This window comes from Mytilus edulis, chromosome 8 (genome assembly GCF_963676685.1).
Source record: "Mytilus edulis chromosome 8, xbMytEdul2.2, whole genome shotgun sequence".
In the NCBI taxonomy this organism is placed as follows: Eukaryota; Metazoa; Mollusca; class Bivalvia; order Mytilida; family Mytilidae; genus Mytilus; species Mytilus edulis.
In genome coordinates, this window is record NC_092351.1 from 38,656,814 (window position 1) to 38,670,727 (window position 13,914).

The window sequence follows — 13,914 nt, forward strand, 5'->3', positions numbered from 1 at the left end:
AAGTGCATTTAAGTTACTAAAGACAGGTTATAAATAAAAAAAAATAACATTGTACAATCACATAATACATGTACTTATTTCCCAATTTCTGAAATTTATATGTCTGCTCTTAATACAATTTTTTAGGATATGAATTATGGGTAAAACATATTGACATGTTGACCATGTTATGATCATCCACAAAGGTAACAGTGGTGTATACCTCAATGCAACAGGAACCAATCAAAAAAATGAAAAATATTAACAGACATCTTAAGGTCAACATTACAAAATGCGCATCTGGTGCAAGAAAATTGGTACCGTTAATTTTATTACAATCTTAATTCGAATTTATGTTTTATAATATAGATCAAGTATATTGCCTCTATTTACCCATTTTGGACCTTCTCCTCTTAAAAACAACAACTACCTAGAATATAATTATCTAAATCATCTTTTACTTCCAATAAAAAATATCTAAAAAAAGAAACAAAAGAAATAGTTTTACCCTAACCATCTTCAGCCCAATCTGAAAAAAAAACCTTCTGAAAAAAATGTGATTTAGTACAGTTTAAAAGCAATGAAACCAGGGTTGGCAAAAACCCGGGTTTTAAGAGTATTGCCCAGCCCAGTGGGAAATACTGGGAAAACCCGGGTTTTACAGGGTTTTAATGGGTAATACTGGGTAATATGAAATACTGGCCTAAAGGAGTAAGTTGGTAAGTGCCATATTTGGCCCTAATTATAAAGTTCATGGTTACAAGACAATAATTGTTTTAAGTTGCCTTAAAGACATGTGAAAAAGTTAAACAGAGCTGTTTTTGTCAAAGTTTAATTCTAACACAACGATTTTTACATTCCAAAACGGTCAAGATAAGGGATTTTGGTGAAATTTGACAAAATCAGCGGGATTTCAACCAAATAAAGGACCAGGAAACATAGAGTGCAGGCGTCGACAAGCTTAATATTCAAAAAAGACATGTTAAATGTCTTCACAAACATTATTTTAAAAGATCTTTGTTGTCGACGTATGCGCTCTATGTTTCCTGTCAAATAATCTTCGGAAATTTACCCATTTTCATTGATTTTTGAGTACAACTTGTGACGTCATAATGAAACGCAGAAACGTAAAATTTTTAAAAAAAATGGCTTATATCCTATCTAGTCAATGTATTAGCTATAATTTATCGTGATATTGGTCAATAAATCCGAATTTGAAATTTACGCTAAAAAAGTGGGCCATTTTAGGACCTTATGGAACATACTCCTTTTAACAAGAATTCAGTGATCAAACTTGAATGCAATACATTTAAGAAATTTTAATTTATAAATAAGTTTACTTGTTTGAGAGTCTGATAATACAAGTGTATACATTTGAAAAAGTAATTTTCTAGCAACTATGAGACAAGTATACATGTCAACATATATTAATGGAAAAGGCCTTTATCAATAATTCTCCTAAAAGTCTATTAAATCAGCCTCCTGTCTAGATTGGTGAAACTGTTATTATAAATTCAAATAATTTAATTCTCAAATGTATACAACATCAAGAATTAAATAAGAAAATGTAAGAAAAATTACTTTGCATAATTTATATGTACATCCCTTATTAATAAGAAACTATTTAGATTAGGACATAGATATGTTTATATAACAATATTCAGCCTTTTCATTTCTATAAATGTTAATGACTTGAACCTGTAGGGTGTTTATTTAGCAATATCATTGCATAGAAATTTAATAAATTTATAATTCACATAAACACTGCTAAGTTTGGATTATTGAAACAATACATGAAAATGAAATGGAAATAAATTAATGGGAAAACAAGATATCCTAAAATGTTCAAATTTTGTATTCTGCTTCCATAGAAGTAGTGGGGAAGAGAATGAAATTGAACTTTCAGTCTTTTAGAAGTGACTCTCAATGGTTATCTGTATAAAATGAATATATTTAGCTATCATACTATGAAACTACAACAAGTCTTTACTATTTTGTGTTGAAATAAGCTTAAAAAATCATATTGCCCAGTATTACCCAGTATTACCCTTTTCTAGGAGTATTGCCCAGCCCGGGAAAACCCGGGAATTCCCGCCTGGGTTTTCCCGGGCGGGTAATACTTTGCCAACCCTGAATGAAACAAATATAACAATTAATGAAATTCAAAATAGTGGGATGCAAAATGATACACCTTATCTCCATTCCTCTGCCATAACTGTACATCACAGAAGTTCCAGTAACTGTCCGACACCACATGAAAAAGTGATTTTTGTATGACATCATAAGTTCAAAAGTCATAATTTCACAAGTTATGTTGTCACAGATTCTGAATAGTCATAAGGTCTATTGATACTCAAAATGCCCAAAAAAATAAACTTAGCTTTTTAGGTATTGCTACCAGAAATTGATTCTTAAGGGTAAAAGATTAATCCAGGTGAGAACAATTTTCTGCTCTGATTTGACAGAACAACATACCACTTCATCTGCTCTTTGTCTCCAGATTTCTAAGGTTTCCTCTTTACTTTTATCTTTGTCAGATTCAGCCTCCTTTAGGATCCTCTGAGCAGCTGATGCTATTCTAGTGTCTTCTGTGCCTCTTGTTTCTGCAACATGTGACAGCTGTGAAGCTGTTTCTTCATCTAATGCATCATTGAAGCTTGGCCCTCTACTGGCAAACTGAAATACAAACATGCATAATTTTATGATTTCTGATAATTTCTTGAAAATATATTGACAATACATTTTTTCATAATTAAGGAATTACTAATGCTCTTATATATAACCAAAAATCCAGAATAATCACAGACAAAATCATTCATCTTTTATGTACGTTTTAATTTGCAAATTGCCAATTTTATTAACATTTTTTAAGAAGAGAATTTTACAAAAAGAGGTTTTTTTTAAAGATGAAACAGTTTTATCTTGGTTTGCTAATCTAAAAGGAGTAGGGGCATTAAGGCCTTGTTTTGGCCCAAGAAAATAAAATGTTTGATAACTTTTTCAAATTGGCATATAATCTTTAGAAATGCATAGGGTCAAGAAATATAAATGAAAAACATTAAGATTCTTATGTGATGACGTCACAATTATGTCACAATATGTACTGTTTTCACAAAAACGATGAAAATTCAGAATTTATGCAGTTTTCTATCTTTATTTCTGTTGTGGAAACATCGTGCACAGCCAAGAAACAACAAAATAATTTAACTGAAGCTTTATTATTATTATTGACAAAATATCACCAATTATAAAGTTGTTTCTTGAGTGCGCACATACTTTTCCAATCAAAAATATACTTAAAAATTTGATGAAAAATAAGGAAAATCACAAAATGTTACAAAATATGCAAATTAAGGCATGATTTCTTGTTCAATGTCCAAAATTATTTTGTTTTTCTGAATACCTTCTATCTGAGATACTTTTCAGTAATTTAAAAATATGTATGATAACTTTTAAATTTGCAGTAATTTTTGGGCCAAATAAGGACCCTATTGCCCCTACTCCTTTACAGAAGTTTTGTCTGAGTAAGGCTCCTAAGATTTGTCAAAGCAAAACCAAATCTCATGTTATTATCATTGTTAATTATTGAATTTAACTTTGTTTAAAAGAACAACTTACTCTAAATGGTTGTTTTGGTACTAGGAATTTTTCTGGAGCATGATACTTTCTTCCAAGATGTCTGAACTGTTCAGGTAACTGGTACTCATTAGTTACAGTACAAAAATGGTGGATATGTTTTGGCGGCGTGGAAACCTCTAAAATTGGTTCCATAGAAGGTTCTCGTTCAACAGCTGGTTGCCATGTTGACAAGAAGGATACAGCCTGACTTTGGACATTTATATGATTGATTTCAGCTTTTCCTGTTGACCTTTCCTGAATGCCAATAGGTTTACCAGATACACTGACTAGATCTTCATATGTAGCATTTGGAGGAACTGCAAGATCTTCCCAAGCCTAAATTATTGACAGTAAGGTTATCAGTAAAATACGGTCATAATGTTAACAAAAAGAGAAGCAATTTTAATGTAGAAAGTTTTTGACATATAAATATAAAAAAATGAACAAAATTTATCATGATGTTCCACACAGAATTACAATTATAGGTACATAATTGGGACAAAACAAATATTAACCTGCTCTTAAATAATTGTATTTACCACTTACAGTTTAAAAACATTGTTTACCAAAACAAATAAACAATTCTAAAAGATGTTTCAAAAATGCAATTATACATTAGTACTGTACATTTAAAATTATTGCATGCATTTACTATTGAAAGCCTTTGATCAGTTGAAAAACATGAATACTTATTAAAGCGATTTACGAAAATTTATGAAGGAACATTACTACTGAATGAATGAATTAGAATTTTTATTATTAAAAACCTGACGCTGACACATTATTTCATTAATGCTAACATCACAATAATTTCTGAATTCACAGTGAATAGGGCATAATAAATATTAATTTTCTCTTAAATGTTTATGAATTAGATGGTAGTGACCTACTTTAGCAATATCTATGACCTCAGCTTCGTCATCATCACTACTATCCTCATATTCTGTTGTCATCTTTGTCAACTCTGTCACTGCTGGTGGAGGTATTTCTGAAACTTGTTCCTAAAATAGACATAATTATTATCATGTCAATGTCAATTAAATCATATTGTTTCTTTTCAATATTTACCATCATAAGAATAAATAGCTATCCTTTATTAAAGGTGCATATCAATATAGTGATATCTACATCTTCTTATAATCGTAAGACCTAAAATAGTTCCTGAAAAATTTAAGCTTAAAGATGTCAAGTGTATTTCTAACAAATTTCATGATCAAAACATGACCAATATAACTGTGTTCAAGTCAAGACCAGGTTTATTAATCCAGTTGTAATCTGAAACTTTAAAGCTTTTCTTAAAAAATTGTTTATACATTATAATTACCCTTATCAAACTATCTTTGAATTTTTAGGTTTTGGTGCACATTAATATGTAAATAAATATCTTCCATTTCTCTGTGGAAATTTTTCATCCAATAAAATCAGACATTTTCAATGCTTTTCCTTTGCTTCAAATGAATAAACTTAACACATAATAAATGGGAGATAACTCACTTGTGCTGTTTCATCTTTGACTTTCTCTTCAGATTTTTCGTCAGTGCTGGTAATTCCATCATCTACAATATATAAAAATTCTATAAGTTCTTTTCGCTATGCTAATTTAACAATGATTTTTAAGATAACATCAAAATTGGTATTCTAAAAATAAACAACTATTAAAATAATAAATGCCTTAATGACCGTAACTGTTCACAAATATCAAGTCCATTATTTCAAGAAATAAATTATTTCTAGTTGTTTTATAAAACAAATGTGAGTAGGTGAAAAAGAATGATTCTTTAAAACTTCGCTAATAAATCCTTGACATTTATGCCCATTTATTCTGTCCATAATCATATTGTTTGTTTTTATATTACAGTACCTTTTGATTTAGATTCATCATCTTCTGTCAAGGCTTCCTGTTTATCTGTCTCTGTAAAACATAAATATTAATTATAAAGGGGGGTTTAAAAAGGGTCCTCATTACTTTATTTTTTAAACCATTTTTCTCTTTTCTTCCCTTTTTTGGCCAATTATTTTCCATTCTTTATTTTTTAGCCGTCCTGTATTCTCTATACTTTTTATTGACCTATTTTTCACTTTTCCGTTTGCCTGTTATTCACAATGCTGTTAACCCTTCCGGATCTTCAAAAAAATCAGGTCTTAGTATACAAATTACAGAAATCTGTACTGTTTAAAAAAATCAATAGTTCATAAATTGAACACGCTAAAGTAACGAAAATTATGATGCTAATTTTTTTTTAATTGTTCTTTCTAAAAATTCAGACAAATGAGTTTTAAATAAATTTATAAATTATTACAGATATAAGAATTATTTATGATAATTGTTTAATTCCTTCTATTCAGTTGTTTTGTAAGATATTAGATTACATGTATTAGTGTTGTTGTTTAATTCTATGATATATGATATACTCAGTTAGTTTATATAAGAGAGAAAAAGAAGCCAGTATCAATATGTCATATCTAAAGATTGTTACTAAAAGCAGTATGTATCGATGCAAGGCAAATACGTATAATCTTTGTATTTATAACTTAGATTTAGATTTTGAGAGTGAATGGAATAAAAATTTGAATAACTTTAAAAACTTCCTATTAATCAAAAGGTGTTGAAAGTTGTTAAGGCAAATTTTACTAGACAGTAGATATTTTTTTCGAACTTTTATTACTGTAAACAGTTTTAAAACTTCTAGATAAAGCAAGAAAAATCATTATTATCCCAAACTATAATACCTTGATACATAAATATCATTGGTTTTATTAGTACACCACTGCATAATTTCTAGTAATGATAAGTAAAATTTAAATTTTACTAACAAGAAAAGTTTTTAAGAATTAGAAATACCAATATTAAATACTGAAGTAATCTTTTACAATAAATAAAGATTTTTCTCAATAATTACAAAATCAAACAGCAAATGTTTAAGAAAATAGAAATAATACCATGAACGTTGTAGAGATTCATATATATATAAAAGATTAAACTGAGGCTTCAATTTTTTCCATAATTTAAATTTTTATAAGTTATCATAAAAGATTTCCGATTTTTCTATACAAAGAAGTTCATTTTCCAATTCTAAACATTCATGGTAATACACTAAAAGAAACAGAAACTTGTTAATATTGTAACACAAAGCAGAAGACTGTAACTATTAGCAACTGTTAATGGAATTGTGGGATATGTTGTTACCACCTGCGTCTGCTACTGGAGATTTAGGGCCTGCTGTATCATCTGGAGTGGGTGATACAACATTAACCTCTGGAGGCTGTGGTGTTGGACCACTACTTTGAACATCTTTAACAGATGTCGCTGATTCATCTGTGAGAACGATAATAGTAAGGAATAAAAAAGTTCACAATTACATAACTAAAGAAAAATCACAAATCATATCACAAGATATCTTTATGAAACTATTGAAAGACTGCTCCATTAAATAATAAATGGTACCCAGGGAAGGCTCTTTGGATTTATCTAATAACCACCTAAAGAGACCATTTTAGGGATTTCACGCACACTTTCATACAGTCAAACCTGGACAAATTAGACCTGTATAAACTGGTTTCCTGTCCATTCCAACCAAAAAAATGAAGTCCCATATTTCCCCTTTTCAAATAATGTTCAATATGTCTAGAATAGAACAAGAGTTGTAACTTTGATAATATTTTTCAAATTAAAGAGTTAGAAATTTGCATCATGTTTTTGAAATGCTGGGTTCCATGATGCAAACTCCAAAACCAATGACCCTGATATTAAAGAAAACCTGTTTTCTTGTTTATATAATGGGTATTATACATTGCATGACAATGTTTTGATCATGATGAAATTTCTCTGATAAAATTCTTGCATTTTAATGAGGTTTTATTGTAATACAAAAAAGAGTTTTGACACTCACCTTTAATTGAAATTTTTAAGTGCCTTCCCTAGAACTCATTTTTTGTTTTAATGGAACGGCTCTAAAGCAAATCATAAAAAAAATCTCAAATTTCAATACATGTACATGTTTACCATCAAATTTTTCAAATTTTGTAATTCTGGTCGTTTGTCTTTAAAAAACCTAATTACCTCGTGCAGAATCTGTTCCCATTGTCATACTGTCATCTTCAGCTGTAATGGAGAAATTGTTTCTGTTATATTTTATACAATTTATTTTTCAGATTAAGTGCTTTTCTTGTACGTTTTTCTTAATTTTTATGTGATTGTAACTTGGTATGTATGTGATTTTTTCCTGATCTGTATGAAGCTCTTCCTATAATTGCAAAAATAAAATCTTGCATTAAGTCCATTCTTCTAATATCGCAATAATAAATGCACACAATAATTTCTGAATTTACTAGTAACAATGAAAGGTGCTCTTTTGAACACAAAATTGATATAAGGATTGATAATAAGCTCTTTATACAGAATACCTTTGATCAGCATAATGCTTTTCATGAAAAATACAATCATAAAATTCCATACTTTTATTGTGGCAGTATATTTACATGTAAGTAATAAAGTTTAAGCTATAAGATTCTTCCATTTTAACACACAAGAGTGCACATACTGAAATGTCTCACCTTCTTTACTAATCATTGATACTATGTTGAAACTCCTAAATATAAAGCTTTATTTCAACTGTCACATAAACTTAACATTAACCAAGAAAACTAAACATTGACCAATAAACCATGAAAATGAGGTCAAAGTCAGATGAACCATGCCAGACAGACATGTACAGCTAACAATGCTTCCATTCAACAAATATAGTTGACCTATTGCTTATAAGTTAAGAAAAATAGACCAAAACCCAAAAACTTAACACTAAGCAATGAACCGTGAAAACGAGGTAGAGGTCAAATAAAACCTGAGCGACCGACATATAGATCATAAACTATTTCCTTACACCAAATATAGTTGACCTAGGGCATATAGTATTAGATAAAAAGACCAAAACTCAAAAACTTAACTTTGACCACTGAACCATGAAAATGAGGTCAAGGTCAGATGACATCTGCCCGCTAGACATGTACACCTTACAATCATTCCATACAACAAATATAGTAGACCTATTGCATTAAGTATGAGAAAAACAGACAAAAACACAAAAACTTAACTATAACTACTGAACCATGAAAATGAGGTTAAGGTCAGATGACACCTGCCAGTTGGACATGTACACCTTACAGTCCTTCCATACACCGAATATACTAGACCTATTGCTTATAGTATCTGAGATATGGACTTGACCACCAACAACCTTGTTCACTGATCCATGAAATGAGGTCAAGGTCAACTGAAACTGTCTGGCAGGCATGAGGACCTTGAAAGGTACGCAAATACCAAATATAGTTATCCTATTACTTATAGTAAGAGAAAATTCAACCTTACAAAAAAACTGAACTTTTTTTCAAGTGGTGTCTGAACCATGAAAATGAGGTCAAGGACATTGGACATGTGACTGACGGAAACTTCGTAACATGAGGCATCTATATACAAAGTATGAAGCATCCAGGTCTTCCACCTTCTAAAATATAAAGCTTTTAAGAAGTAAGCTAACGCCCCCGCCATAGCTGTAGCCGCTTCCAAAGCCATAGCCGGTCACTATCCCTATGTCAAGCTTTCTGCAAAAGTTGCAGGCTCGACAAAAAATCTGATCTACCACCAAAGGTGCAGCTCCTCAATACCAGCTCTTATATTCTCAAGTGTAAGTGTTACATTCCAAATGTATGTCTAATTTCCACCAAATGAAGTGTCCTTAAATCTGCAAGTTGTTTTCAAGATACCAAAAAAAAACCTAAGTTGCCATATCCCCATCTTTTATTGCATATTATTTTTCACAGTGATATGTCTTTCTTTGTATATAAAGATTTATGATCATAAGGCCTATTCCAAAAAAAATGTATGGGAGGGTTGGACACCATTTGATGTATTTTTTCTATGGATAATAGGGATGGAAAAAATACAATTCTGTTATATAGGGGGACACTTATTGGTAGAGGGGTAAAACAAAAAGTGTGGTCCAACTCCAATATATTTTTCAAGGAATAGTCCTAAGAAATAACATAATTTCAAAATAAAATTACCAACTGTGATAACATATCATATTCTGTTGAAAACTTTCTCTGAAAATGACTTTCAAGGACTAAGTCTACATATGTAAACCAAGGACAAAAGAAGAAAACAAATATATCTTAAATGAAACCATGTGCTTTCATGTAAAATCTTAGAAACCCTGCTGAAAACATTTGTGACTTTTTGTAATACATATAGTTCAAATCAGGTGCGAACCCTCAGTTCCATGCAAATCAATGAAAAATAGTTTGTCATGAAAGTCTAATTGACTTTCTTTTTCATAAAGCTTCTTTCTGAATGTTTACTTACAAAAGAAAGACTCTAAAATTAATTCAATATGTAACATTTTATATTTTGACATGCATAGTTTAAATGTATCTAAATCAATGCAGACATGGAGATGTTTATAATGTTACACTTATAGACATTAAACCATCACCAATCAATCAGTCATGACAGATATTCAAAATTAAGATATTGATAATTTCAAATATGTACTTAAAAAGAGTAGTTACAGTTTCTTCATATAATTATGTGCAAAACTTTCCTCTCTCTTTTTTTTCAAACTTTTCAATGATTAAACTAAAAGATTTTGGGGTTATAGTTTATTTTTTAACACACCGATATAACTTAAGGGCATATGATACAGTTTTGATCCCGTATTTACAGTTTAATGAAAATTTCCATATAGGCTATTTTTTGCCTGATTAAATCAAATATGCAATAAAAAATATACCTTCATATGCTACTTTTTAAGTTAAATGAGGTCGACATTTTGTATATTTGCTCAAAATTTGAATTTGTGGCCGTATTTTCCCTTTCGAAAGAAAGCCATAACTTTTGTGTTTTAAAAGATAAACACAAAGTTTTTTTTGTTAAATAATTTGTAATTTCTGTTTTTTATAAGTATCCTATAAATTTATGCATGTTTTATTCAGAAATAATACATATTTATCAAATGGTCATGAATTTTTTGCTGCATATTTATCAACATTAAAAAAATTGCACTATTTACAGTTTTATAACATTTGGTTCACATAATCTCCCTGCAAAATGAAACAAAATGTCGTTTTAAAAATTAGGGGTCCATGCACTCGTTTTCAAATTAATCAGTTTTGAGTGATAAAAATCAGTCGAAAAATGCATCTTTTCCCGATATGTCACAGTTTGACGTCGCGAAAATAACATTTTACGTTAGCAACGTCCTTACCTCCCATGTAACTGTATCGTATGCCCTTAATGTCATAACTTGACTTAATATATAGTCTTATATTTAGTTTTATATAATTTACAAGATAACTACTATACCAACCAGTTAAACATAGAAAGTTTTATAATTACATACTATTAGGTTGAATTTAACCGTATTTTTATTTTTACCCTAATTTCATATATTCAATCAAATTGCGAACTGTAAGGGAAATATTCACAAATATATTAAAATATTGGTGATCATTTAACTTGTATTCCATTGAAATTTTCCTGACAAATTTTAAGATATATCTTACTTATAACAGCACTGGTTCTGGACATAACACGCTCCATAATCTCCTGAATTTTCTTATCAGCTTCAGACAGTTCACTACAAGTATACAGAAAAAAAAATATTTACATTCTTGTCCATTGATATCTCATTGACAATCACATCACATGTTTTTTAAATATATATTTATGTTGCAAAATGAAATGGTTAAAACTTTTTTTCTATCATAGGATAGTGCATTTTGTAATTTGAGAGTGACTTATATCTAAACAGTTTATGAATGCTAATTTAATGTGAGGAATATTTGCATTGTTTTGTTATCCTGATGACCAGCAGTTATAAAGTAATAGAGTTCATTTGGCTACAGTTAATTTTCTAATAAAAATCTAATGCATGTAGTACAATTTGAAAATATGCCATCAACAATCTTAAGTTTCAACAGTATGTTCAAATAATGTAAAACAACAACTCACGGTTTTTCTCTATTAGCCTTTAGAGATGATATAATCTCATCAACAGATCTTTCTTGTCTCCTTGGTGTAGGTTCTTCTGTTTCTTAATAAATAGAAGAAAAAAACACATTTCTAACAAGAAAATTTGAAAAATTTGAAACAAATGACTCTTTAAAGATAAAGCCATAGGAAAACCACAGACCAGCTGAAAATATTCAAGAATTTTCAGGAATAATAGATATCATGTATTCCAAGCCTTGAAAGTTAAGGTAATTCAAAGTTTCGAAATCCAAATTTTTGTCTCCCACTTACTTTTTCTTTTTTCTTTACTAGAATCGTTATATTTTATTTTCCAATTACTCCAATACAATAAATATATATGAATATTACAATATTTACATTGCTAGAATGCAAATTCCGTGAATTACATTGTGTATAAATGTATTAATGCACTATGTTGGAATAAACAACACCCAGTTTTTTAGTAAGGTTTGCTTTGCTCAATCTTAAACTTTCCATGTAATTTTTGGAGGACTGTTGTTTGTCTCTTACTTTTATCTCTTGGTTTATGTCATCTCCAACCAATGATTTTGTATTATTCCTTTTGTATCTTTTGTGGAGCAGCATCTACTTTCCCTTCCAGAGCACCTGAGATCACCCTAATTGTAGGTGGGGTTTGTGTTGCTCAGCCTTTAGTTTGCTATGGTGTGTTTTGTGTACTATTGTTTGTCTGTTTGTCTGTTGGTCTTTATCTTTTTTAGCCATGGCATTGTCAGATTATTTTTAACTAATTAGTTTGAATATCCCTCTGGTATCTTTCGCCTTTTTTTTTTTTATAAACTATACTGTTAAAAACATCATCCTGAACATGCATGAAATATTTGCCACTGGACCTTAAGCAACCACCAATCAGTCAATGTATAGAAACATAATCTTACCTCTTTTATCCTTTTTATGATCTTTCTTTTCTCTCTGAGACATTGATCCTCTTTTATCTCTTTGTTTATACAGAGGATCACCTGACCTAGAAATTCTTCTTGCTTCTTCCAAAAGGTCTTTTGCAGACCTCACCTGTATTTATTAAAAAATATTAAGTTTTATTTCATTCAATACCTACTTGATGTCATCTTATAATTATCTAATTTTATTTATTGCTTATAAAATAAAATCTTTCCCCAGAACTAGTTGGTATTTACTTGGCCAATTAAATTTTTGAAAAGTAAACTGTCCATTTGAATACATCTAAAAGTTGTATTATCTACACTGCTACTTTTGCATCGGTACTATTTCTGTACTTAAAATCTGTAGTACAGGAAATTTATTTTTAATATTTAGTACTATTTCCTTACTTTTTAATTATTGTAATATTTAGGTACCTGTATTTTACATTACTTTATTTGAACTTAAAAATTTTTGTCCAGAAATAATACCAACAATAATCACAATATTCCATGTTTGAAAATCATAATTTTAAGAGATTTGAAATAGACCAAACTTTAAAAATGCTGCAAATGTAATGGTTTAACCAAAAATATGTAGTACTTTAATTTCATGTACAAAACAAGTACTGTAAAATACAGGTACATAAATATTACAATAATTTTAAGGTAGTAAAATAATACTGAATATTACAAGTATATTTCCAGTACTACAGCTTTTTAGTACAGATATAGTACTGATGCAAAAGTAGCTGTGTATAGAGTTATTCAATAGGAACCTTAAATTTCTCCTTGAAAAAAACATCATTCGTTAATTAATTCGGTTGTTCATGAAACTGTTGCATGCATTCAAGAATTGATGTGTTTTTGGGTCACTCATTGAAAAATGTTCTATTTTGTAAATTCTTCGATTAGTTTTTCTATAAATGTCTAATGACAACCACTAAACCCCATCTTAAACTGGGGTTGATTTCCAGTGCTCCAGAAGGGGTTTCCTGTTTGAATGGTTTTACATAAGGCCCTTTATAGCTTGCTGTTCAGTTTGAGCCAAGGTTCTGTGTTGAAGGCCTTACTTGACATATAATTGTTTACTTTTACAAATAGTGACTTGAATGGAGAGTTTTCTCATTGACATTCATACCACATCTTCTAATATAAACTAAATATCACAAGACTTACAGATGATACACTGGATGTAGAACTACGAGTATCATCGTCGACTGATCTAGACGTAGTTCTATCTTGGTCAATAACATCTATAGCATCATCATACTGGTGATAAACAGAGTCCTCAGGAAAGCGTGTGTCTTTTAAACTTGGTTCTCCTTCAACTAAGGCTGTCGTCACTGAATATAAAATAATCATGCAAAAGATGTAGAATTTGTGGTTTCCTTT

At 29.8% G+C, this 13,914-nt stretch overlaps 1 protein-coding gene across 12 annotated transcripts in view; it reads right to left on the reverse strand.

Annotated features, from left to right (window-relative positions):
• Positions 1–13,914, reverse strand: part of LOC139486817 (uncharacterized) — a 65,923-nt gene that overhangs the window by 38,580 nt on the left and 13,429 nt on the right. For 8 of the 12 annotated variants that reach the window (XM_071271811.1, XM_071271810.1, XM_071271802.1 and 5 more), the window contains 11 exons: positions 13,699–13,865; positions 12,520–12,652; positions 11,603–11,684; positions 11,155–11,228; positions 7,658–7,699; positions 6,785–6,913; positions 5,459–5,509; positions 5,092–5,153; positions 4,488–4,598; positions 3,598–3,933; positions 2,455–2,655 (listed from right to left, as the gene is read on the reverse strand). In XM_071271811.1, coding sequence (XP_071127912.1) covers positions 2,455–2,655; positions 3,598–3,933; positions 4,488–4,598; positions 5,092–5,153; positions 5,459–5,509; positions 6,785–6,913; positions 7,658–7,699; positions 11,155–11,228; positions 11,603–11,684; positions 12,520–12,652; positions 13,699–13,865 — 1,388 coding nt within the window. The remainder of the gene's footprint in view (positions 1–2,454; positions 2,656–3,597; positions 3,934–4,487; positions 4,599–5,091; positions 5,154–5,458; positions 5,510–6,784; positions 6,914–7,657; positions 7,700–11,154; positions 11,229–11,602; positions 11,685–12,519; positions 12,653–13,698; positions 13,866–13,914) is intronic. The other 4 variants (XM_071271803.1, XM_071271801.1, XM_071271809.1 and 1 more) reach the window with 2 other exon arrangements.